The sequence below is a fragment of the Carettochelys insculpta genome, chromosome 7 (genome assembly GCF_033958435.1).
Source record: "Carettochelys insculpta isolate YL-2023 chromosome 7, ASM3395843v1, whole genome shotgun sequence".
NCBI classification, from domain to species: domain Eukaryota; kingdom Metazoa; phylum Chordata; order Testudines; family Carettochelyidae; genus Carettochelys; species Carettochelys insculpta.
In genome coordinates this window covers 43,474,753-43,502,129 of record NC_134143.1, presented here as the reverse complement: position 1 = coordinate 43,502,129, position 27,377 = coordinate 43,474,753, and the positions used below count along the sequence as shown (strand labels likewise).

The 27,377-nt window shown below is 44.3% G+C and overlaps 1 protein-coding gene across 2 annotated transcripts in view; it reads left to right on the top strand.

The window, feature by feature from the left end:
• The window catches only part of BLNK (B cell linker), a 169,766-nt gene that overhangs the window by 54,857 nt on the left and 87,532 nt on the right, over positions 1–27,377 (top strand). For both annotated transcript variants that reach the window (XM_075000426.1, XM_075000421.1), the window contains exon 3: positions 5,696–5,742. In XM_075000426.1, the coding sequence (XP_074856527.1) occupies positions 5,696–5,742 (47 nt within the window). The remainder of the gene's footprint in view (positions 1–5,695; positions 5,743–27,377) is intronic.

Genomic DNA, 27,377 nt, shown 5'->3' with positions numbered 1-27,377 from the left:
CAGCTTCATCCTTTCGTGCACTAATGATTCCAAATTAAATAATCCCTCTGGAAACTGCTGCTGCAGCAAAAACAGAATATTAGTTGCAATTTCCAGAGCAGTTTTGCCTTAGGAACCTGAATATACATTTTGTTCAACTTAATTAAGAGGATGACCAAATTGCTGGTAAAGAAAGCGCTCTCTACGCTAGAGCAATCTGTCGACAGAAGTTACTGCCCAAAGACATCTTCTGCCAAAACTTCTGTTGGCAGATCACAGCCAGACACCAAAGCGGATCGCTCCTTCGACCTGCTCTGTCGACAGAGAGCGGCCAGACTGCCCAGCTGCTCTCTCAGCAGAACCCCTGGAACCTTCTGTCAGGGTCACATGGTGGGCAAGCCCTTCCAGGAGCCCTTGTGACCCATCACACGGCCTTAAAGGGCCCCCCCACACCACCTGTTCCATACCCATACTAAGGCTTGCCTACCTCCTCAAGGGACGGCACAGCTGCTACAGCAGAGCTTCGATGTTTCCTGGGAGACACAGCTCTTTCCAGTGAGCCATGGTGCCACAGGAGCACCCGGGCCTGCACTGGTGCTCCAGCTTCTGCTGAACCTCATCACGTCTGTCCTTCCCCTCCTCCCCAGGGAGAACAACCCACACACCACCTTTGAGGAGCATATCCTTGCTGCTGCATGGGCCTACCTGCATCTGTCCCCACCTTGGGTGCTCAGGTGGGTCTGGAGGTACAGCAACAGCTCCAATTGGTGGGACTGGTTCATCATGGGGCAGTAGGATGACCAGCGGTGACTCCAGAACTTCTGCGTGCAGAACACCACGTCCCTGGAGCTCTGCACCTGGCTCGCCCCTGCCCTCTGGAGACAGGATACACACCTGCAGCCCATCATCCCCCTGAAGAAGTGGGCTGCCATTGCCCTATGGAAGCTCTCCACCCCCAAGAGCTACCACTCCGTCAGGAACCAGTTTAACTTGGGCAAGTCCACTGTCGGGGCCATCCTCATGCAGGTAAGGCACTCTCAGGCTGCAGGCCCCACTCAGGGGTGTGTGGGGTGTCCCACCCAAGGGGCACCCTCAGGGAGCACATTTGGGGGGTGGAGCCCTGACCCCAGCAGGGCCATGTCATCCCACCCTCACAGACCTGCGGGGAGGTGGGTCGTGGACAGCTTGGTGGGGGAAGGGGATGGCAGGGGGCAGAGAAGCCCCCCAGGGCCTGGGGCTCCCTCTCACAGTCCCTGAGGTGTGTGTTTCTTCCTCTCCCCTTGCAGGTCCTGACAGCCATCAACACCAGCCTGCCATGGAGGACAGACCATGGACATGGTCATGGCCAGATTCACCACCCTGGGGTTCCACAACTGCTTCAGGACTAATCGATGTGACCCACATCTCCCATCCATGCCCCGAACCACAGTGCAGAAACATACATCAACTGAAAGGGGTATTTCTCCATGTTGCAGGCCCTGGTCAACAACTGGGGATATCTCCTCGACATCTGTGTCGGGTGGGCAGACCAGGCACACGATGCGTGGATGTTCTGCAACCCCAGCCTGTGCCATAGGATGGAGGCAGGCACCTTCATCCTCCATCAGGAGCTGGCAATCAGGGATATGCACACACCACTGTGCATTGTGGGGGATGCCACCTACCTCCTCATGCCCTGCCTCATGAAGCCCTACACCAGCCAGCTGGACCCAAGCCAGGAATTTTTTAATGCCTGACTCAGTTGGGCATGAATGCAAGCCAAGTGCACCTTCAGCCACCTCAACGCACACTTTCAGTGCCTACACACCTACCTGGATGGGGGGGAGCACAATGTCCCCCAAGTTACAGCTCCGTGTTGTGCCCTCCACAAATTGTAGAGGAGGAGGCCTTCTTCCCAGGGCTGAGGGCAGATCCGGACCGCGGCTACAAGCAGCTGGGCACAGCTCCCATCTGACAGGTCCATGAGGACGGGTTGTGGGATGCGCCAGGGCCCATGAGGGAGAGCTTCTCCCACAGACCCCAATGACCATCCCCCAGAACCACCGCCCCAAGTCGGGACCTTGCACTCCTGGTCATCCGGCAGCCACCATTCATGGAGGTCATCCAGCCTCCAGAGGGCAGCAGTGTGGGCCCTCTGGAGGTCATCCTCTGCCCAGCGATGTACCTTCTAGCCATGGGCCTGCCCTCTCACTGGTGGGGTGCCGGCTCACCCTGGTGGCATCTCAGGGATGCCTCGTTCTGGTGCTAGGTGGGCTGGCTTAGCCTTCATTCAGAGAGGGTCCAGCTATAAGGAAGACAAGAAGGGGAGATGGTGAGTCATTCACACAACATAGCCCCTAAGCCCCTATGCCCCATCATGAGCAGCAACCAATAGCCCCGGCCCAAGGGATGGTGATGTCCCCTAGGAGCACAAGCAGGTGTGGCCTGCACAGAGGGACTGTGCTGTGCCTCTGGGACTGGGCTGTCTGTTCTGGGCTCCCCCCACACAATGGGTTATCAGGCAAGGGGAAGGTGTCCAGCCAAAAAGGGGACCCTGCAGGGGTGGTGGGTGATGTGGGCATGGCCTCGCCCTCCCCAGGGTCCCCACATACATGTGGCTCACAGCACTGTCTATGGGAGCGGGTGCTGATTCTCATCGTGGGCATGCCCTTTTGCCAGAAGCCACACTCCTCGGTGGTGTGTCTGGAGTCAGGCCAGTGCACATGTGGCTAACCCGCTTCCAGCCATGGCAGCGCTTGGCAAGCCCCACCTCCCTTGGGGCTCATCCAGCTGCCTGCTGGGTCTGGGTGGGACACCCTGCCTCGCACATAGTTGCACATTTTGGGACCACAGCATGAGGTCCTCCCCGAGCTGGCCTGGTGTGGTTCGTGGCACGCCCCGTCTGCCCCAATGTCCCCCCCACCGATGCCCTGAGGTGTGAGACCCACAGGGTACTTACCAGATGGACTCTCAAAGAGCTCTGAGGATACCCTGGAGATGGCATGGCTGAAGGGGCCCTGAGTCGAGGGCAATGACCAGAGCACTGCTGCTGGCCTTGGACCACATGTCCGCCTCCCGCTCCAGCAGAATTTGGGTCCCGGGTTGCTCATGGTCCTCTTCCTCAGGCTCCAGCTGAGTGGGGAGGCCTCCTCTGTGGTGTCCACAGGGGTAGGTGGTGGGGAGGGGTCATTGCCCCCCAGGAGCTCGTGCAGCTCCTCATAGTAGTAGGGGCAGGTGGCCAGCCTTATCCCAATTTGCATCTTGTGTCACAGGCCTAGGTGTGCCCCTAGCACAGTTCTTTGACTTTTGCCCACACCTGCTCCATGGTGTGGAAGGGGTGGCCACAGGTTGCCATGGCAGCTCCATGCCACCAGGGTGGTGGCCAGCCAGTCATAGGCAGGGTCATTCCTTCTCTCAGCCAAGGGGTTGAGGAGGGTCCATTCCTCGCCCCACATATCCAGGCAGTCCTGGATCTCAGGCCTGGTCCAGGAGGGGGCCTGACATGTTGTGCCATGGGGGGGAGGGCAGGGGGGGAGGCTCCTGGAAGGGCCAGGATTGTCATCAACAGCTAACATATGAGTATGGGTGTCATATGATTATGGGCGTCATACCCAGCTGTGTTGTCAGGAGTGGCTCCGAGGGCGTGGGGACAGGCACCGTGGTGCTGTGATGTTCACATACTCTCAGCTTCCTGCCACAGGGTGTCCGGGGCTCCCTGCAGCTTTAATGCCCAGAAGCAGGGACCATAGAGCTCTGATTGCTGTGGACAGGGTGTTCCTGGGGGCAGCTGCCCAGTGCCCTAGGGGACATCTGTGGACAGAAGGCTCGCAGAACATCTAGACTGTCTGTCTGTCAGAGATCTGTCACTAGAGGCGTCTGCCTCAGGGGGGAACAGCAGAACGCTATTGACAAAACTGCAGCCTTCTGTCAATTTACTGTTGACAGAACACCTTGGTCGTGTGGACGCTCCATGTGTTTTGTTGACAAAATGCCAGTTTTTAGGGAAAAGTGAGTGGTTAAGAGAAAACACATGGGACCACTTGTATTTTTAAAAGCCAAACTGTGTTACAATCAACTCAGTATTGCTAGAGAGCACTGGCTTACACCAAAGCATTAAGTTGAATGACTTCCCATCCACACTTTGGGCCTACTGCTTCTTTTGAAATTCATGGAGATGCACTTTCCTTTCACTCCAAGATTTCAAAACTGGACTGCAATTGTTACCAGAAATGACGATTCTCACCATATGGCCACATCCAGCTCTGGGCTCAGAAGTATCATTGCTACTACTACTAAACCCTTGTACTCCATGTGAAGCATAGGTCATTTACAAGTCTCCTTCACTTCACTCTGTCTTCAGACAAAACTTCTAACTGACCCCAGGAGCACCCCAGTTGTTATCCTTCAGTCTCAGTAGATCTTCTCCACGTTGTCTGAGGTATTCCTCTTTTGCATTTTCCGTGCGAGTTTCATCTGAGAGCTTAATGGACTATGCTGGATGATGGTTTTCTGACAGTGTGGCCCAGCCATCCCCACTTTCTTCTCTTGATTGAATGTCAAGTGGTTCTTATCCTGCTCTGTTCCAAAGTTCCCCATTTGTGAAGAAGTCTTGCCATTTGATGTGAAGGATGTACCTCAGGCATCTGTTTATGAATGTCTGTAGCTCATGATCTGAAGACTTAAGTACAGCAGGGCTCGCATCCATACAAGAACACACTCTTCAAGTATCATTAGCAACTATCAATTTCAAAAATACATTTCAGATTAATACTTCAACTGATTTTTTCAAACAGCAATTTTTAAATATATAAACTCTCTTTTAGTTTCCTACTTCCAGGGTATACATAATGCATATAGTTTGGTTTTTCCACAGGCTTCCACTGTTGTGCATTCGTGTAATTGGGGCATCATTTCTCACTAGCCCTTGAGTTCACTTATATGCATAAGTCTAGGTGCAAAGAACAAGTACAAATGTTATACCTGCACTCAACTTTGCACTCAAAGGTGTTTTTGTTTGTTTGTTTTTTAAAGTCTTCAACAAAAACCACAGTCCTAGTAAAGACAGGCTGAAAGTTTGACATATTTTGTTGTTCATTTCCTAATTTTGTGGATGAAGATTGATATCAAACTCTGGTTAGTACCAGTGCTCCCTGTAAACTGAATGCTTGGGCAGCCACCCAGGAAAGATTTAGGTGCCACCCAGCTAATTAGCAGAGCCCCCATAGACACTCCCACGACATATTTATTTGTGGTGCACATCTGCACATGCCTTGGCACATGCAAAATTTATTCTGCCCATGGATGGAAAAAATAAGAGAGAACACTGTTTAGTACCTCCCACCAGTTGTTACTCAAAGTGCCTACTGGTTTCAGTGAAAGCACCTGAAGAGAGAAGAATATCTGAGAGAGAACCAAAACGGAGATGCACCATGCAAGATGACATACCATCCTTTAAAAAAAAAAAAACTGTTAGCCAGTGTTTGTTAATCTGTGACATTCCAGATTAAACTCACATCTGCATGGTATGTGTGAGCTGCTTTCCAGAAATGTTACCAAATGCTAGTCTAAAGAGTTAAGCTATAACTCTGGCTAAATAGCCACATGACTTCATAAACTAAGGGCATAATTGCTTCCTTCAGTTTATCAAGTTTGAGTACTGTCTGACGTACTGAATTACGCAATCTGGATTAACCCTTTAACTTAAAAAATGTTTTATTGATAAATTCTCTCTTTTCAGAATACATCAGACTATGAACTGAACAAATTCAATATAATGCACCAGCCGTAAGTCTTTTGTTCTTTTTGCCCCCCTATTTAATAACTATTGTTCTTTTGCACCATGTCCCTCTTTGTTGGTTAATAGGTTGACACTGGGAAATTTTAAGTTCCTGTTTTGTGCATATTAAAGCCTCTGGGTTGAACATTTCCAAGAGGAAGGTAATACAATATTTACAAAAATAGTGACCCAGATCTGCTGACAAAATAGTCTTTTCTGTTGAAGCTGCAGTTATTCTTGTGCCACAGAATGCTACCGGGGAGAACCACAACAGTGAGAGAAAACCACAACAGTAGGAAAAGTACAAAGTGGGTTTCATTTTACACTGATTTTTCAGCTGAGCTCATCTTCCTGATGGGCTTCTTGGCATCATAGTAAGTGGCCAAGTTTTCAGTGGAGTTCAGGAAATAACATTTTGAAAATCTCATTCATCAATGGTTGTTGCTGGGTGAAAAGTCCTTTCGAAAACATCTCATATAAGAATATGAATATAAGCAGAGTTCTTTTAAAAAATCTTACTGAGATCTTCTGGAAAGCAAGTGAACTCTGCAAAAGCTACATTGCTATGATAATCGACAGTGTGCATAGACTGCAAGGAACAAATCAGTTCAGAGACATACTGGTGACAGCCTGGAAAACACATTGTCTATTTCTGTATAACATACAGAACAGAGACATAAAAGAATCATTCGCCAGAATACTTCTTTCTGGGTGCTCAGATAAAATCCAAATCCAGGGCATTCAAGTTCTCTTTTCTGTAATCTCTGGCTTACTGTCAATTTAAAATCTACCTTCCTTTGGTAGGAGATGGCTCAGAGGGTTGGTAAGAGCTTCAGAGAGGCTAGATCATATATAAAGTGACTATCCCTCCCCTATTGGGTGGGACGGTCCTGTATTTGAAATGCCAAAAAGGCATCACAACATTTTTAAAAAGGGGCAAATTGTCCCGTATTTGGGTCGTCCCCCGCCACTTCTGCTGCTGGCAGAAGTCACTTCCTCAAGACCGTGGGAAGCAGGGGAGAGTGTGGGCAGCTGCTGCACCCCTTCCACCTCCCCAGGGCTCACAGAGAGTGCCGGTGGCTGCTGCTTCCCCAGCGGCTGCTGCCTCCTTCCCGGCTCCCCAGGGCTTAACGCAGCCAGGAGGAGCTACCCATCCACCCATATCTCCCTGTCCTGTATTTTGGACAGGGAGATAACTATAACTATATGAGTAGGGCAACCTTAACACGGGCTGCAAGTGACCAGAAGTTATTACTATTCAATGGCCTATATAAAGCAAATATGGGTGATCTCCATACAGTGTCTAATGAGCAAATGGCATACACATATCATTAGGTAGCACATTTCTGAGCAATGCGCCATTGTAATATTATATATAAATATCCTTTTGAATACAGTAGTATTGCAGAATTAGGAAACAAGCAATTTTATTCATCATGGTTATGAAATGTTTACCATATACTTTGTGGCCACTCAAATATGTTTACAGTGATATTACTTTGGGATATTTCTTTTGACGCCTTTAGACAAATGGAAATATCAGTGTGTTTTCTCTGTGAAGCAATAAAAGCAGAAAGACAGATATAGCTGGTGAAATGTAGTCTGCCAGCTTACACTGTCAGTAATGATGAACCATGTGGTTTACTTCCTGGCTTCTTATCCTGTGTTCCATCCCTTTCCTAACTCTGATATTATATCTGCTTTAAAAATAGGGCTGTCTTCCAAAGTCTAAGTAAGAACTTGCATGTTAAATAGTAACAGAGAGATAGATGTGTTAGTCTGTATTCTAACAAACAAAGCCAGCAGTCATGTAGCACTTGAAAGGCTAACAAAAGAATTTATTAGGTGATTTTATTAGTCTTTAAAGTGCTATGTAACTGCTGTTTTGTTTTAATACAAAGACTGTTTTCCCTTATCATACCTGCATTCCCACTGATAAGATTTTGAAGACAAAGTTAATATCTTCATGGACTTGTTTCAATAATTAACTAAACGAATAAGGAAGTATCAGGAAAACTTCATGCTAAGTGGTTAAACCTAATGGGATGTCATTTCAATATGAAGAAAATCACAGAACATTAAACTGACTAAACTTACAACCTTTGTTGCTGTGGTACTGTTAGGCCTGACCCCAGAAGCAGCTAAAATCAATAGGATCCCAGTGATCTGGCATCAACCATTGGATTCCCACAGACTTAAGCATTTTATCAGGCCCTGTGTGTTAAACTGTAACTAGAAGTAAGCACAAACTGGTGAGTTTAAAGCACAAACTCAAAAAGTTGGGCCTAATTTTTCTTTTAGAAATTTTAACATGTAGAAAAAGCTAATAGAGTATGTGAGGCTTTAGGACCTTTTGAGGAGGCGGAGGAAGAGTTGAGAGTTTTCTGGTTTTTCATATAAAATGGCTTCTTTTAAAAAAAGCAGCTGCATGAAGAATGTTTCAGTATGTGATATAAAAATCAAAATTTTGTTGCTTGTATAGCAGTTTAAAATGAAAGGGATACACCCCTTGAAATTTTGAGGGGCAAAACAAAAAAGAAATGATGTTTTACATAGAAAGTTAGCCAAAATTGTGCAAGTTTAATATAATTAATGTAACAATGTAAAAATTACTCCAGACAGAAGCTGAATGGTGGGGAGAATTATGATGGCCTCAATCCAAAACTGGCACCCTGTTTTCAGTACTCATAGTACTACATTCCTCAATGTTGAAGGCCTAAAGTGGCTCCTCCACCCCCATGAGAGCTTCTTCAGTCAAGTCTGCCATCACAACATATATCCCCAAATGATTTTTTCTAATCGAATACAGGAAAGCAAAAATTTCCGTACAAGGTCAGAGCAATAATCCAGCTAGCTCCATGCTCTCTCTAGCTAATACCAGATGCCTCAGTGAAAGGTGCAAGAAATGCTGCAGCAGGCAGCTACTGAATAGCCTGCCCCAGGGAGACTTTCTTCCTCTATTCATTTTGTCTAAGGTTGATTTATGGTCTGAAGCATACCCCTTCCATTCTCAGTCTTCACTCTGTAAATTTTTTAATCCTTTTTACTATAGCTGTAGCTCTAGTTAACCATGAAACTGGGAAAATGTTGTGGTTATTAAGCTAAGAGCAGTCTGAGAGCTAAAATGAGCCCCCATTCTACTGGGACCCTACAGGATCTCGTGAATTAACGAAGGGCTGTTTGCATCAATGTAGATGTGGGAGTCTAAGCAATCCTATGGGTGCTGATTCAGTAGAAGATACTCCTTTCCTCTTACTCAGTAGTGAATATACACCCCAGCAGAAAAGGTAAAGCAAAAATTATGAACTTTTATGTTGTCAGAAAGATTTGTTGTAGACATTCTGCTTCTAGCAGACACCAAAACATACTTTGTCTACTTTAGAATTGGCTTGGAAGACTGCCAGCGTTTATTCCACTAGTAGAGCCCCACCACCATTGACATCTCTGGCAGCGCTAGTGTAGAACCGTGTTCAGTGACACTTACAATTATGTCATCTACAGCAAATATGGCAGGAGACCTGCTTTGCTTAACAGAGAAATCTTCAGTGAGCTTAAACACAAAAAGTAGTGTTACAAGAAGTGGAAGATTGGGCAGACAACAAGGAAGGAGTCAGAAAAATATTGCATAAGCATGCATGTAGCCAGGAAGGCCAAAGTGCAATTGGAACAGCAGCTAGCTAGGAAAGCTAGGAGGGTTTCTTTAGGTATGTATGCAACAAGAATCAGGTCAGGGAAGGAAAGAGACCCTTACGGAAAGCAACCGTGGACGTACTCAATGCTTTTTCCCCCCCTTGGTCTTCACAGACAAGGTCAGCTCTCAGACTGCTGTACTGGGCGCAGGTGAAAGAACAGGTTAAGGACTATTTAGAAAAGCTGGACATGCACAATCCATGGAGATAGATCTAATGCAGCTGAGAGTGAAAGAGGGGTCTGATGTGATTGCAGATCCATTGGCCATTATCTTTGAAAACTTGTGTGTGGGGGCGGGGAATCGAGGGAGGTCCTGGACAACTAGAGCCTATAATTTTAAAAAGGGAAGGAGGAGAATCCAAGGAACTACAGACTTGTCAGACTCAACTTAATCCCTAGAAAAATCATGGAGTAGGTCCTCAAAGAATCCATTTTGAACCACTGGGAGGAGAAGTAGGTGATCAGGAACAGTCAGCATGGATTCCCAACAGCAAGTCATGACTTACCAACCTAATTGCCTTTTATGATCAGTTAACTGGCTTGTAGAAATGGGGAAAACAGCATATGTGATACACCTTGACCTTAGCAAAGCCTTTGATACCGTCTCCCATAGCATTCTTGCCAGGAAGTACGTAATATAAAGGTGGATAGAAAGCTGGCTAGATCAGTGGCTCCAACAGGCAGTGACTAACAGCTTGATATCTAATTGGCAGCCAGTATCAAGCAGAGTGCCCCAAGTGTCAGTCCTGGTGCTGGTTTTGTTGCAATCTGGATGATGAGACAGATAGCACCCTCAACAAGCGTGCAGATGATGCTAATCTGTAGTGAGAGATAGCTAAGATGGAGAGTAGGGATAGGGTCCAGAGTGATCTAGGCAAATTGGAAGATTTGGACAAAAGAAATCTGAGGTTCAATAAGAACAGAAGAATCCCAAACATTGTTACAAGTTGGGGACCAACTGGCTTAGCATGAATTCTTCAGAAGAGGTCCTGGGGATTAGAGTGGACAAAAAACCAAACCTGAGTCAAGAGTGTGCCCCTGTTGCCAAGACTAACAGCATATTGGGCTACATTAAGGGTACGTCTACATTAGCACACATCTTCGAAATGGTCATGCAAATGGCCATTTCAAAGATTACTAATGAGGTGCTAAATGCATATTCAGCTCCTCATTAGCATGCCACCAGCCACGGCTCTTTGAAATTGCCACTTTTTGCTGCTGCACGACTCATCCAAATGGGGGTCCTTTTCGAGAGCAGATAGGAAGAAGGGGATTTTGAAGTTCCTGGAGTCCTTTCGAAAAGGACCCATCTGGGTGAGCCGCATGGCAGTGAAAAGCGGCAATTTTGAAGAGCTGCAGTTGGCAGCATGCTAATGAGGCACTGAATATGCATTAGTAATCTTCAAAATGGCCCTTTGCATAGCCATTTCAAAGATTTATGCTAATGTAGACACTGCCTAAAGGATCATTGCCAGCAGATGGAGGGGAGTGCTTATTCCCTTCTCTTTGGCACTGAGGTCATACCTGGAGTATTGTGTCCAGTTTTGGGCTGCTCACTGCGGAATGGATGTGGGCAAATTGGAGACGGTATAGTGGATGGCAACAAAAATGATTAGGGGGCTGGAGCATATTACTTATGAGGAGAGGCTGAGGGAACTGGGCTTATTTAGTCTACAGAAGAGAAGCGGGAGGCAGCAGGATTTGATAGCAGCCTCCAATTACCATCAGCCTAGGAAAGACCAAGGTACTATTTCAGCTTGCTCCAGGATCTGCTGCTCTCCCCGCTTCAATCTTTATTAAAGGAACAGAGTTAAAAACAGTAGAGGAGTTCAAGTACCTTGGCAGTGTGGTAGCCAGTGATGGCTCCCTTGACAAAGAAATCAATGCCAGAATCTGCCAGGCCAGCCAGGCACTAAGATGTCTGAGAGCGTGAGTGTTGAATCAGCACAATATCCAACAGTCCACTAAACTGAAAGTGTACGAGGCTGTAGTCCTGACCAGTCTCCTGTATGGCTGTGAAACCTGGACCTTGTACAGAAAACATATAAAACTTCTGGAGCACTTCCACACACGCAGCCTGAGGTCAATACTGCACATTCGATGACAGGACAGAGTTATGAACCTGGAAGTCCTGGACAGAGCAGGAACAACGAGCACTGAAGCCATGATTCTGAAAGCCCAGCTTCACTGGACAGGGCACGTCATACAAATGGAGGAGTCAAGAATCCCTAAGCAACTCCTCTACGATAAACTCTCCCAGGGCAAAAGGAATCAAGACAGACCTCACAAGAGGTATAAAGACTGTGTGAAGGCCAACATTGCTCATGCTGGTTTAAAACCAGATCAGCTAGAGCAGCATGCAAAAGACTGAACAGGCTGGCATGCTCTCACACAACATGCGTATGACAACTTTGAAGAGCAGCGACGCATATGCCTCATTGATGCTTATGAAAGGAAGCAAGCCACAGCAGCAGCCACACCAACAGTGCCAGGGCAATTCCCTGGCCCCCACTGTGACCGGCCATGCCGTTCAAAGCTTGGACTCCTCAGCCACATGCAAGTCCGCAACTGATGAGCCTGTGCAAGCTCAAGACATCATCGTCAGACATGATGGACTACCTACAACTACCTAACAAGGGTGTGGGAGGTTCCCAAAGAGGATGGAGATGACCTCCTGAGGTGTCTTCAACCCTAATCTTCTATGATCTAGACCTAAGAGATTTGGTAGTTTTACTACCGTAGTCCCTATTACCTGTCTACATTGACTTGTCTCCAACCAGTGGTTATGCAATGTTGAGAAATATCCCCAATGACAAAGGAACTCTTTTGGAAAAGGCTCCCTTGTTCTTTCCGAACAACTTCTGCCTCAGCCTTGACAAACTCTGCACTCACCATGTCTTATAGGATATATCTCCCTAGAGAGTAACCTGTTCAGTGTCCACAGAAAACTTGTCAACTAACCAAGATTCTTAACCATTGAGACACATTTATGAGAATATTAGGAATAATTATTTTTATTGAAAGGAAGCTTTATATGGACTTGGAGTAAGAAGTTAGTCACTAGAAAACAATACATGAGTGCATAATTTCCCATGAAGCCATGAAAGTCATGTCACCTTGTTGAACCCATGATAGTACAAGGCTCTCAAGTAGCAGTGGTGGCAGCTGGAGCTCCGGGATAACTGTCTCCTGTGCCCCTCCTGTTGGTAGGCCTAAAGACAAAAGTGCTCCAAAAGGCCTAATAAAGACAAAATGCTGTTTCAGTACAACAGAGTGGGAAAGGGCACGCTGGATCCTTGTATTGTGGTAGCACTTTGACTGGCGCCCTTATTATGCATCCCAGTCAACCCTGGCTTCGGGTTTAAATTCTCTGGAAGTAGTTCTGCAAGATCCACTCTTCTGAGAGCTTGGTGAAATATGTTTGCAGATAGTGGGACATTTCCATTTTTCACTCTGCAAATCGGGGTATAGGTCAGAAACTGTCAGCCCAATACCCTGGAGTCGTTATGAAATTCTCAGGTATTTGATACTCTGGCTGTGTCTACACTAGCCCCAAACTTCGAAATGGCCATTTCGAAGTTTACTAATGAAGTGCTGAAATACATATTCAGTTTCTCATTAGCATGTGGGCGGCCACGGCACTTCAAAATTGACGCAGCTCGCCGCCGCGTAGGTTGTCCCGACGGCGCTCCTTTTCGAAAGGACCCTGACTACTTCGAAGTCCCCTTATTCCTATCTGCTCATAGGAATAAGGGGACTTCGAAGTAGTCAGGGTCCTTTCAAAAAGGAGCCCCGTCGGGATGAGCCGCGTCAATTTTGAAGTGCCGCGGCCGCCCACATGCTAATGAGGCGCTGAATATGTATTTCAGTACTTCATTAGTAAACTTCGAAATGGCCATTTGCATGGCCATTTCGAAGTTTGGGGCTAGTGTAGACACGGCCTCTGAAGAACTAGTGAGATGTAGCATTCCCAGCTGTCATGGTCAGAAGCAGCCTTATTCAGGGTTGAAATTCATTTCAAAGAAAAGATATCCAGAATATAGTACATTATTTTTCAAGAATGGTGTCTAAGACATCAGTTCTCACTCTTGGGGAAACTCCTCAAAAATCCCCCCTCACAAGTACCAGTATTCGGAAACAGACTTTCCCAAGTGTAAGACGATCACAAAATTTGCAGCTGAGTATGCTGCAAAACTGATATATAGGGCTTAGATATAATTGAATGGTACATACCCATAGTTTAGAAATAAATATAGAGAGGGAGACATAATTATTGCTTAGTCTCATAGGAATATAATTCAAGATTTCTAAAGTTAGACATTTACAGACAGGATTTCAGAATCCCCTGTTCATTCATGTTAGGGACAATGAAATTAAAAAGCCTTCCTAAATATGGTTAGAGATAAGTCCCAAACCAGAATATGAAATGTCATGAACTCCCCAGCTCCAAACACTAGGGTGGGGTTTTCAAAACTGGGACATGAACTCACATCTAGCTTCTATATTTAGGGAACATCTTTCTATAATAGAGAAAACACAGCACCACTCCCCATCCCTGAATTTACACATGCCACGTTGTTAGGCAAGTAAGAAATCTAGACTTATTTGTGTATGGTAGTATTGCAAATACCTAAGATGCTATGCAGTACATGAACTGTGATGAACAGCCTATAACAACAGGCCTTTTATAACCATAACCTATAACCATCTAGTGGACAGCAACTGGATTCCTTGTTTTGAAATCGACTACTTTTCTCTGTTTATACATAGCTGTTTTCAGTATGCACTATAACCAGGAATATTGTATTTCATGAATATCACCGATTCAGAAGCTGAGATTCATCTCAGGATTCTTTCCTAATATTTTTTCCAGTTTGGGGGTGGTGCAAAATTGGACTGGAATTTTCTATTGCTGGTCTCCAAACAAAGGAAGCTTCCTACACTCCAGGAAGCCAAGAATGTTAAGAAATTGAATAATTGGGTGAGTTTTTAGAGAATTATAGCTGCATTTACAAAAAGGTATTTTGCCCATATACTCCAGCAGACGTCACATGCACCTCCCCATGTCACACAACCCCCCACACACGCAGTCACCCACCATCAGCACTGTACCAGTTCCAGTGAGTGGGAGAGGCTCTACCCCAGAGCAGTGCTGCCCAAGCTTCCTGGTTCATGCAATACTTGGGCCATGCCATTCCAGGTACATGTGAAGGGGGCAAGGGGAACTACCCTCACACTCACCAGAAGCAGTAGATGGGGCAGAGTAAGGGGACGAAGCAGGACATGGGCTGAGAGGTGTTGGAGCATGGGCAGGGACATGTACCACTGCCCCTTCCCTGGAATCTCCATACAAGTCACCTCTACTCAAAAGGTTAGCAACAGAACTTCAAGATTTAGGTTGGGAGCTACAAAAGAAGAGCATTCTAAGGGTAGGACTGCACTCGGTGAGTGATTAACGAAACTTCATCATTTATCAGTGCTCAAACCCACCACCCTCCCAAATGACAATATTTTGCTGTAGCACATTGGGAGTGGAAGTATTTTGTCAGCAAGAATGCTGAAAAACAGTATTCAGACACACCTTGTCACTAAAAGCTGTGTAGCTTAGACATACCCTCAGGCACCTAGTGTTACAGGGCAAGCGGTGACACAACCCTCAGTGCCTAGATTTATAGCCACCTCTGACCATGACAACCTGCTTTTGCCTAGAATTGAAATGTTCAAACGTTCACAGTCAAGAAACCATTTGAGAGGGTTGGTTGGTTGGTCATTGTCTTTTTTTTTTTTAAAGTGGACATTTAATTCAAACACAAAACACTAAGGTGATCTAGCACTGAAAAGTCAGCAAAACTAAAATATTCTGTTTCCAGCAGTGTTACTACCTCCAATTTCTACTGCTGCAAGGGCCCCTCTTACTCAGACTACACCTCGGGTTAGTCTCTTTCTTCTTTCCAGTCTCTCAGCCCTTTTCCCCCTGGGGGGCTGGGTAGATCTCTAGGGCTTGAGTCCAACCACTACTCCACAGGCTCCCTCCTCTGCTTTCCTGGCCCTAAAGCTAGTCTGTCTCATTTTCAGCTCATGCTTTCTAACTCTGGTGGGTTTTCTCTCTCTCCCCCGTCTTCTAACTGTGGAAGGTTCTTAAAGGCCTCTTACCAAGCCAGTAGTGGAGCTAGCTCCCACCCAGCTGCTTGTACTTGCCCTGCTTGTCATCAGCAGGCCTTTCTCCCCCTCTGAAGGAGCCCGCTGACCTGGTCCTGCCTCAGTACATAAATAGCATATTCTAGTCCTGTTTTCTTTGCATATGTGGGTTAGCCATAGTTATGAAATGTATATCAAAGTATTCAGCACCTAAAACATGATTCAGTTAAGGCTGAACTAGGAAATTTGCCTTTTAAAATTCTTGATTGATGTAGTCTAACTATCTTATTAGGCTTAGGGGGAGTGGTACTACATGCTGAAATCAACAGAATTTTTAACACATGCTTCATTGGGCACAGGGACTCAAGCCCTTAAACAAAATAATCTTTCAGCCTACATTGTTTAGGTGCCTGAGCTTCTGATTACTGCCTCTAAGTGAGACGCCATGGTCTTGGAAGCTCCTGACTTTCTGCATTTGCACTGTAACACCCGTGAAGTTGGAAGGAAAAAAAAGTAGTACTGTGGATGGTGCTCTTTCCCAATTAATTTAGCAGGTGGACAAACTTTGCCTCTCTCATTAATGTGGATGTGTTACAGATATTAAATTACCTCAACTCCTGACAGCCACCCCTGACTCAGGCACATGGTTTTAAAAATTCAGAGATTGTGTTCTCTTGCTTTTTCTTAATCTCCTTGTGCATTTTAAATGCTTTTTAACACCTTTATTTCTAGACTGAAAATGGACAGTACCATGATGTACTGTAGGTTTAGATTTGTCTCTCTAAGTGCAGTACCCTCCCCTACAGTCAGGCCTGCTAATGGCAAGGGAGAGGGACAACTGCCCCAGGGCCTGTCAATTCAAAAGGGCTTCGTATGCTATTCTTTAAATAGAATGGTACCATTAACCTTTCAAAAGTTTGACAAAGTTTCACAAATATGCTTTCTAAGGCTATGTCTACATGGCACCATAACCTCTGTGGTATGTGCTTTGTCCATAGTGTAAATAAATCCTATTGGTAGTTACACACAAAACTGTACATTAAAAGAATGATAAGACTGTAAACTCACATGTTTGGAAAGTCTAGAATGAAGGTTGCTGTGCTCTGACAGCTCCACCTAGAATAATCTTCCTAGACTTGGCTGCTTATGTTCTTGGGTGTGTTATCTTTGTGCATCTATTTAGAGGTGGGCCTGTTTATGTCTGCTCCCTGTTAGCAGGGATACCCAAGATGGTAAATAACAGACCCTTATTGCTCTGTGTCTCTCAGAATTTTAAGTAGAAGCAAGGTGAGTTACTTACTATCTTTTATTGGAGCAACTTCAGTTTCAAGCTTATGTAGTACCCACCTGCACTCTACCACATTAGCTGAAGGCCAGCTGGCGCTCAGCCGAGGCTGTAGAGCAGAGACTTCACTCACCCCAGATGAGGTCTCAGTGCCTCTGGGTACTACACTTATATCCAGAGCTCTTATTCAAGAATGCCTGTCTCTCTCACCAACTGAAGTTGGTCCAACAAAAGATATTACCTCACCCAACTTGTCTTTTTGGGACCAACAGTGCTACAATAACATCAACCACATAGACCCTTAAGCAGGTCGTTTGAGCTGCTATGGTATACCATAAGATTTCCAGCTGTCTCACAGCAGTGAGTGGTTTTTTAGCAGTCTGTAACTTCCCACATAGTGAAACTGTGCATGTTGTTCTATCTAATCCCAATATGCAGGTGGGGCACATTTCCCTTATTTTAATTAGGGTCGTCTCCATCTCTTGCTAATAATCATTTGTACTTGGATGGCATCTTCTACACAAGGGCCATGTCTACACTAGCCCCAAACTTCGAAATGGCCATGCAAATGGCCATTTTGAAGTTTACTAATGAAGCACTGAAATACATATTCAGCGCCTCATTAGCATACGGGAGGCCGCAGCACTTCGAAATTGACGGCGCTTGCCGCCGCGCGACTCGTTCAAATGAGGCTCCTTTTCAAAAGGACCCCGCCTACTCCTCTGAGCAGATAGGAATAAGGGGACTTCGAAGCAGGCGGGGTCCTTTCGAAAAGGAGCCCTGTCTGAACGAGCCGCACGGCGGCGAGCCGCATCAATTTCAAAGTGCCGAGGCCGCCCCCATGCTAATGAGGTGCTGAATATGTATTTCAGCACTTCATTAGTAAACCTCGAAATGGCCATTTGCATGGCCATTTCAACATTTGGGGCTAGTGTAGACATAGCCAAGGATTTTGAAGCTTTTTGCACATGTTAAAGAACACAGCCTTACAAACACCCCTGTGCAGGGGTGCAGAACCTTTTTTTGGGTCAGGGGTGTGAAAAAACAACACTCCCCTCATTTCCCTCACATACCAATCCCCAGGCTAGTACATTTTTGGGCCCCTCTAGGCTCTGGGGTTGGTGTGCGAGGGGAACGAGGGGCTCAGTGTGGGAGGGAGCTGCCAGGAAGTGGGCTCGGGGTGGGGGGGAAGTGGGGGTGCAGGAGGAGGCTGGGAATTGAGGGTCTGGGCAGGAGAGGGATACAGGAGCGGGCTGCAAGTGGGATTTCTGGGTGGGAGGGGGCACAGGAGTGTTTGGGGATTTGGAATGGAGGGGTCAGGGTGAGGGTGAGTGGCCTGGGAGGGAGGGGGCTGGGGCTGGATGGAATGAAACCTCCAGGAAGTGCTGCTGCTGCTGCTCCCCATCCCCTTCCCCTGAACGGCAGCAGAGCCCAGAGCCCAGAGCCACTTCCTGCTTCCCCACCCCCAGCTTGCCTGATCTGGCCCACGAGGCTTAGGGCTCCGCAGCTCTGACCCCTTCATGAGCCCGATGTAGAGGTGTGGAACCCTGAGCCTTCCCCACCCCTGCCCTATGAGATGTTGAAAATTACTACCCCGCTTTCACAGCTGGGAGACACTGAAGCACCAGCAATGATGGCCAGATTTGTCCAATGTGAGATGCTCTGTGCCTGATTTAGAGGTACCAGTCACCTCACTCACTTCATTTTCACTTACGTTTGGTTATCACCTATGAAAATCAGGCCCAAGATAACTCACACTGGGCTCTCAATCATGGAGACAAACAAAATTTAGAGGCCATTTTTGAATGTGGCCCATAGGACTGGTTCATGTTCATGCAATGAGTCTGCAGCAGAGCCAGGAATAGTACCTAAATTTCCTGACGCTGGAGAACAGCTTCCCCAAAGCCTTTTTCCTCCACGGGATCTTTTGCCCATTCTCTCAACTGATTTGCTCTGCTTCCCTCTATTTTAAGAAGGCATTTGGACAATAGAAAACAGGATGTTGTAGTTTCAAATCGATGGTCTTTCTTCCCTTTTCTAAAGTTATATTTGATAAACCAGAAAGTGCTGCACCTGGCATTCAAAACTCAGAAGAAAATAACTACTGGTTCACTCAAGCATCCAAGTGTGAAAAAGTGTTAATTTGTAATCTCATTTGAGCTGCTTACTACATAAGCAGGGGCTCAAGCGTACACTGCACAGGAAGCAGAACCGATGTCTTACCTCATTTCACTCCAAGCCTGAGAACTTGAGTCCTTCCACTTAAAAAAATATACATTATTTATTTACAGTATGTTAGCACCACATACTTATCTACTACACAGGAAAGTGTTCCATCCTTCCCTTCCTTAGGCTGACCGCTGACAAACAGTAAAAATAGCAATCCTCTTCTGCTGTTGTACAACAGTACCCTATTTAACTGACAAACATTCATGCTTATGTTGTGGTGGGGAGAGGTCTTGTCAGTAATGATTCTAAGGAGGGGAGGAAGTAATTAACCTCCACATTTCTGACTTTTTAAGCTCAGGAATGAGAGGAGGACACGAGCCACAATGCCTGGAGATAATCAACACTGAGCGATAAAGTATCTGGCGGGAGAGTGAGAAATATTGAGGCCGTAAAGGGAATGGAGCTGTTGTGGGTAGAGCTGGAGGGATGAGCAGCACATAGAAGCTGCTGCAATTGAGGATGCCTGTAGAGGAAAGAGAAGGAGTAACATGACAGGGGAGGGACCAGAGAGCAGCTCGTGTAGCACTGAGTCACTTAGGGACTAGCAGCAGAATGAGCTCAGCACAGCTGGCCCTACACATTCTGCAGGGCAGGGCTATGTCTAGACTACAGGGATTTGTTGGCAGAAGTTTTCGTCGAAGACATCTTCCAACAAAACTTCTGTCGACAGATCACAGCCGATCTGCTCTGTTGGCAGAGAGCGGTGGGACTGCCCGGCTGCTCTAGTAGCAAAATGGCCAACTGGCAGCACATCTGACAGGGCTGCCTGGTGTCCCAGAAGTCCTGTCTGTCAACAGAGGGCCCCCCCACAGGATGTCCAGACCAGCTTTCTGTTGACAGAGGCGTTATAGCTTGTGAGGAGTGGGGTACAGATGTTGACAAAAGGGCTGCATTCTGTTGACTTGTTCTCAACAGAACGTCTTGGGAGTCTGGATGTTCCACAGGTTTTGTTAGCAAAATGGCTGGTTTGATGACAAAACCCTCTAGTGTAGACATATGAGTGTGCTTCTGTGAAACCCTCCGACATGCCCACTTCTTCCTGAGATGCCACTTTAATGGCTCATTAGAATTAGAGAGCTCAGACTGGACAAACGAAAATAGCATAAGGCGGAAACCCATAAAATCATTGAACATAGCACATATAGAGACAGACAGGCAAGTTTTATCCCACCTATGGATAGAATTCACACAAACACATACCCATAGGGCAGTTATGTAATGAAATAATGCAAATGAGTGCCACTTTAAAAGCACTGACCCATAAGCAGCACCAATTCATAACTCTTTCTCTCCAGGAGCTATTCAAATGTGAAGAAACAAGAAACCACCAGGATATCAGCATTTGTGTTGGTATCATGGTACCAGTACATGTATGGTGATGTATACATTTGAGCCAAGCTGAACAGTCCTTTAATTTTTTCTATAAATTATTTTTATATGTAGAAAACATTTGAAATGTTGCAATATTATAAGGCCAGATCAAGGGCTGACAAGCAATTAAAAATAACTGTTAAGTAGTAGAATGACATTTATTTAAATATTTTGGACACATTCTACAAGTTTGAATATATGTATTTCAATTACAGCACAGAATACAAAGTGTACAGTGCTCATTTTATATTTATATTTGTTACAAATATTTGCATTGTAAAAAAGGAAAGAAATAGTATTTTCTATTCAGCTGCTACAAGTACTGTAGTGTAATCTTTTTCTTGTGAAAGTTCAACTGACAAATGTAGAATTAGGCACAAAAATAACTACATTCAAAAATAAAACAACATAAAACTTTAGATCTTAAAGTCCACTGAGTCCTACTTCTTCTTCAGACAATTGTTCAGGCAAATAAGTTTGGTTACAATTTGCAAGAGATACTGCTGCCTGTTGTTTACAATGTCACTTCAAAGTGAGAACAGGCATTCCCATGTCACTGTTGTATCTAGCATTGCAAGATATTTACCCGCTAAACATGCCAAAGATTCATCCCTTCATGCTTCAACCACCTTTCCAGATGACATGTACCCATGCCAATAATGGGTTCTGCTTATCCAAATGATCCAAAGCAGAGAGGACTGATGCAGGTTCATTTTCATCATTGAAGTCAGATATCAACAGCAGAAGTTGTTTTTCTCTTTTGGTGGTTCAGATTCTGGGGTTTCTGCAACAGATTGTTGTGCTTTTAAGATTTCACAGCTCATTCCTCTCAGATTTTGGACCACACTTCAGATTCTTAAACCTTAAGTTGGGTGCTGTAGCTGTTTCTAGTAATCTCACAGTGACACTTTCTCTGAGTCTTGTTAAATCTACTGAGAATTATTCTTGAAATGAACATGTGCTGGATCATGATTCAAGATTTCCATAACATGAAATATGAGGCAAAATGGGGGTAAAACAGACAGCAGACATACTGTTCTTGCCCAAGGAGTTCAGTAAAAATATTCATGTGCACCTTTTTAACATTAGAATGGAAGCATGTCCTCTGGAATGGTGGCCAAAGCATGAAGGGGGCATATGAATCTTTAGCATACCTGTCACAATAAATATCTGGCAACTCAACTACAAAAGTGCTATGCAGACACCTGTCCTCACTTTCAGGTAACATTATAAATAAGATGTGGGCAGCATTATCCCCTGCACATTGTAACCAAACTTGTTTGTCTTAATGATTGGTGGAACAAGAAGTAGGGTTGGAGTTGTAAGTGGAGTTGTAAGCTGTAAAGTTTTATCTGGTTTTGGTTTTGAGTACAGTTGTGTAATTAAAAAGATACATTTGAGTGATGCTTTCACAATAAAGAGATTGCACTACAGTATAGTGCCACCAGAGTCCTTGTTGTTTTTTACTGCAGTACTTGTATGTGGTGAATTGAAAAATACTGTTTATACACTTTATCATTTTATAGTGCAAAACTTTGTAATAAAAATATAAAGTGAGCAATGTATACTTTTTATTCTGTGTTATAATAGAAATCAATATATTTGAAAATGTAGAAAAACATAAAATATTTAATAAATTTTAATTGGTATTCTACTGCTTAACAATGCAATTAATGACTAATATTTTAATCTCAATTAAATTTTTGAGTTAATTGTGATTAATTGACAGCCTTAGCCAGAACATAGTCCTATTTTAAATCATCTTTTAAAATAAATGTAGTACTTAGGATAAATATTGTTTTTAAATGTCTAAGTACTGATGTCTGTTTTTCTACACACTAGATACAGCTAAGGCAGCAGCAGTACAACATTTCTCACAGTATAGTACCACTTGGAGCTGGTGGACTCAACCGTTAAAGTGAAACAGCAATTCATTTTCTGGCAGTTCAGTCCTTGACCTTGGTTGGAGCTGTCATTAGACATGCAAACTGAACTGCTTTGCTTAAAGCCGTTTTGAAAAAAAATTAACTTTTTGTTACAAAATTCCCGAGTCTGATTTCTTCAGCCCGGATCATTTTTTTCTGTTCTCAGAAGCTCTGGGAATAAGATTTCATGTATTTTTACAACCCTTCCCTTCCCCTCATTCTTACTATGTTCTATGCTCCCTGTTCTTTTATTTTTGCTAAGCCTTTGTCAGTTTTCTGTATTGATTTCCTATATTATTCTCAGTGGAAATTTAACTCCTAGTTTTCCCTTTTATGTTTCTAATGTCTCATTTCTTCAAGGCACCTGTTACCACAGCCTCTATCATTTCTCCTATTTAGTTCCTTAATGTCCTGTTTCATAGCTTTTTATTATTTCTTTAAGTTGACTCAGAACACTGGCAATGGTCTAAATTATTTTCCCATATTAACAGCTCAATGTGGCTTTGATATCAATAAAGTCATTAGCTAATTTCTGAATTTATCAGATATAATGAGCCAAGTGGATCAATTATTCTCACCTCTTTTTTCTGTTTACACATTGCCCACAAACAGATCTCAATTTTTTCAAATGCATTCACTATTGGAAGTTAGTTTTTCAATAATTTCTGCAACAAACATTGGTCTGTATGTATTTTCCTCATTAGAACTACAAAAAGCACAAACATGCAAACCCTGAGTACCCTTGAACATTATTAAATAACTACAGCTCAAATTGACATTTCAGTCTGCTCACCCATTCTCCTAAATAGGGTGAGCCTAAATAGGGTACCTAAATAGGGTACATTCACAGGATAATGTACCAATAAACTATCCAGTGCTCCACTGTCTCCTAATACTCCTCAGGGGTCAGGTGAAATAAATTAGCCTTATACCGTGCCTTGAATATCAACAAATCCAGCTTGTTTCAGACCAGGGTCAAGAAGACATTCCAGAGGTCCAGGACCCTTATTGAGAATGTCCTGCCAGCATCCTCATATCTGTTATATCCAGACCAGGTAATGTATCAGTACCTCGGCTAATCACAAGAGTGGCAATGACGAGCAGGAAACAGATGATCTTTCAGCTAAGCTGGTTGCTCTTCAGGTCAAAACCAACACCTTAATAATCTTTCCAGATTCTACTAAGTGTCCTATAACACAGACGGCGTGTGCTCCATGCAGAACCCCTGCTTAGCAGGCAGGCAGTCCCATGTTCAAATAGATTTAGGATTTTGCCCTTCATAAGCAATTTGGAGAAGCATTTAGCCACATAAGTCATACAGTATAATCAGGCCCACCAAAATGGGGAGCAAAGGGGACAGTTGCCCCTAGGCCCAGTATTTCAAAGGGGTCTGGAGCTCCAGCCGCCACCACTCTACTTTAAACACTGTGCACAGTTGTGAAGGGAAAGGCAGGGGGCAGTACCACAGTCCAAGAGGTGCTGAGGGGCCAAATGCCTTAGGCCCCATCCCTCCCACCTTTGGTCCTGCCCTTTTGGAGGTGCAGAGGTGCCCCCTCCCACCTTTCCCCAGGGCTCACAGTGGCTGTTGGCACTGCTTTGTATAATTATGTTCCTTAGCTGGACGGGCTTCTGTCTTAGAATCAGTTATGTATCCGACATTTAGTGCCACCGTAACATTCTGTAGCATTTACTTGCAATTCAAGGAACTTTGCTGCCAGCAAGCTCATCTACATGAACATTTGCAGAATTTGAACTCTCCCTAGTTGAGTTGGTATGCCATGCCCTTGAGGACACTGAAGTGATTTCATTTGCACTTCAAAGTTCAAACAAATATTCAGGGGAAAGATTTGGTGCTAGGGGCCTGTATCTAGTACAAAGAGTTTCTGCAGACCAACATTTCTTCAGAAGCTTATGATGTTGTGAGTTTCTTTTAGAGTGTAAAAAGGGAAAATATGCCTGTTAATTCAGTAGTGAAAGTTAACTGGCGAACAAAGTGTGAGGCTAAATTTGGAAGGAAATGTTTTGCAGCCTATACCCCCCAAGGAAAAAGCAGTTTAAAAACCATAAGCTTCCTATAATGTGTTCTCTAAAGCTACTCCCATGCTTGTTTGATTACTTGTTAAATAATGTGAACATTTTAGAACTCACTGATATTATATCAGAAATACACACATTATACACTCAATATTAGTATAGGTTGAACCTCTCTAGTTTAACACTCTCTGGTCTGGCAACATCCATGGTCTAGTATGATTTTTAGTTAGCTGGATGTCCACTTAATATATAATATAATATATGGAGATGCACATCTCATAGAGCTGGAAGGGACCCCAGGAGGTCATATCAAGTCCAGTCCCCTGCCCTCTTGGCAGGTCCAAGCACCATCCCCCTTTTTTTTTAAATCTATTTGCCCCACAGCCCTACATAGCACCCTCAAGGATTGAGCTCACAAGCCTGGGCTTAGCAAGCCAATGCTCCCACCACCAAGCTATCCCTCCCCTCTATGCTTATTATGGGTGTGGCCAAGTTTCCCATAAAGTTTGTTTGCAGACACCAGTCCTGGCTCTCAGTGCTCTGTGATGTTATTTAGTGCTAATTTAACTTCTAAGTAACAGAGAGAAAGGCATGCAAGTCTATATTACTCCACGCGAGAGATACATTTCCTGGACACTACAGTATAAATCAAGGATTGCCTGATCGGTACCACACTCTACTGGAAACCCACTGATTGCTTTTTTCTTACCTACACACTTCTAGCTTCCATCCTGCACACATAACTAGATCCATTGTTTACAGTCAAGCCCTTAGGTACAATTGCATTTGCTCTGATCCTACTGACAGAGACCAAAAACTACAAGATCTTTACCAAATATTCATAAACCTGAATTACCCACCAGGAGAAATAAAAAAACAAATTGACAGGGCCAGACGAATACCCAGAGACCAGATACTCCAAGATAGGCGCAAAAAACCAAGAACAGAACACCACTGGTCATTACCTACAGCCCCCAACTCAAACCATTGTAATGCATTATTAAAGGCCTACAACGTATCTTTAATCAGGATGCCACACTCCAGAAGGCCCTAGGTGACAGGCCTGTTCTCTCCTACAGACAACCTCGCAATCTTATGAGGAGTCTCACCAACAGCCACAGTCTATACTGCAGGAACACCAGTCCTGGGACTTTTCCTTGCAACAAAGCCTGCTGCCAGCTCTGTCCACATATCTATTCTGAGGATACCATCACTGGACCTAACCAGGTTACTCACAGAATCACGGGCATGTTCCCATGTTCCTCAACTAACATCACATATGCCATCATGTGCCAACAATGCCCAGATGCTTTGTATATTGGACAGACTTCAAACTCTATCAGACAAAGAGTTAATGGGCACAAAACAGACATAAAAACACTCCTGATCCACAAACTGGTCAGCTGACATTTTAACGGAGTGGGCCATTCTGTTAATGACTTAAGAGTTTGCGTCTTACTGAAGAAGAATTTTCACACTACTTTGGATAGAGAGGCTGCTGAACTCTCTTTTATATTCAAATTCATCACTAACATGTGGTTTGAACTGGGATGCGAATTATAGGGGCTCTTTTGCATACTTGGCTTAATCTAATTCTTGACACAACCTGCGCCCCTCTACTCTCTGATTTGCTCACCTTGGTAATTTTTTTTCTGATTTGTCAACTAATTTTGGTTCTCTGTGCCTTAAATATTGAGTCTGTTCTGGTATGGCTACGGTCTGAAGAAGTGGGTCTGTCCCACGAAAGCTCACCTAATAAATTATTTTGTTAGTCTTTAAAGTGCTACTTTACTAGGTTTTTTTTGTTTTAACTTCTAAGTATCTTCTAAAAGCCCACAGAAAACAAATAGTCCTGCAGCACCTTAAAGACTGACAATTTTATTTATTAGGTAATGAGCTTTCATGGGTAAGACTTATAAGCAACAGAAGTTTTGGTAATGCTGATAAACAATACTGACCTCCTCTGGTTTGAGACTCTCCTTAGTTCCACTACACATTAAACCTCGGCACCTGACCAATGCTGATTGAGAGAATTTGCTGGACCACAGGATGTCAACATTGTCTAGCAGCATTGCCAACACTTCCAATGCTTACTGGGCTCTTAAAAGACATTTTGGGGTAAAGTACACCTAAATAACAACATGGAACACTGAGAGCCAGGACTGGTGGCTGTAAACAAACACAGGAAACTTGGACACACCTAAGAAAAATGGACATCCAGCTAACTAAAATCATGCCGGATTACTGATATTGCTGGACATGAGAGTGCTGGATAAGAGAGGTTCAACTTGTACTCCTGTACCGACAGTTAGATTCTAAACATTCTAGGCACAACTTTTTGCTCCATATTTTTTGTGATGTTTATGATAATAGGGTCTAGGTCTACCAGTGTTCCTAGATGCTCTGAGAATATAATAGAAATATGCAGTCAATAACTAAAATTTATGCAACAAATTTTCAGTAAAAATTCTTGGGACCATGTCAATCTAGACAGCATACCTTTAAAATGTAGATTTTATAAACTGCTTCTTTTTCAACCCCACCTTTACCCCCACTGGATTGCCTTTTTATGTCAAATCCTAGGAGGCAAGGGGCAAGCTATTTTTAAAAAGAGGGCTTACAATTTCATGTAAATTTGTTCTTCTCCTACAGTCCACCTGGATTATAAAGTTACAAGCTTTTATGTTCTCAAATATACCAAACAGTTTCAAACAAACAGTTTCAAATGCTGTACTTCAACAATAAAGGCTACATAAGTGGAAACATAACAAATGATAACTAAATTTAATACAGTTATGTAGTGTTATGTTATTCATAATTTTAACTCAGTTACCAATTGTGTAAATGTACATAATATTTACACAATTCACAGATGAGTCCTAGCCAGGCTGATCAAGCACCTTCACTTACATCATTAGTTATGTGTTTTACTTTGTCTACTGCTTTAGTACTCTAACACTTGGTATGAGTT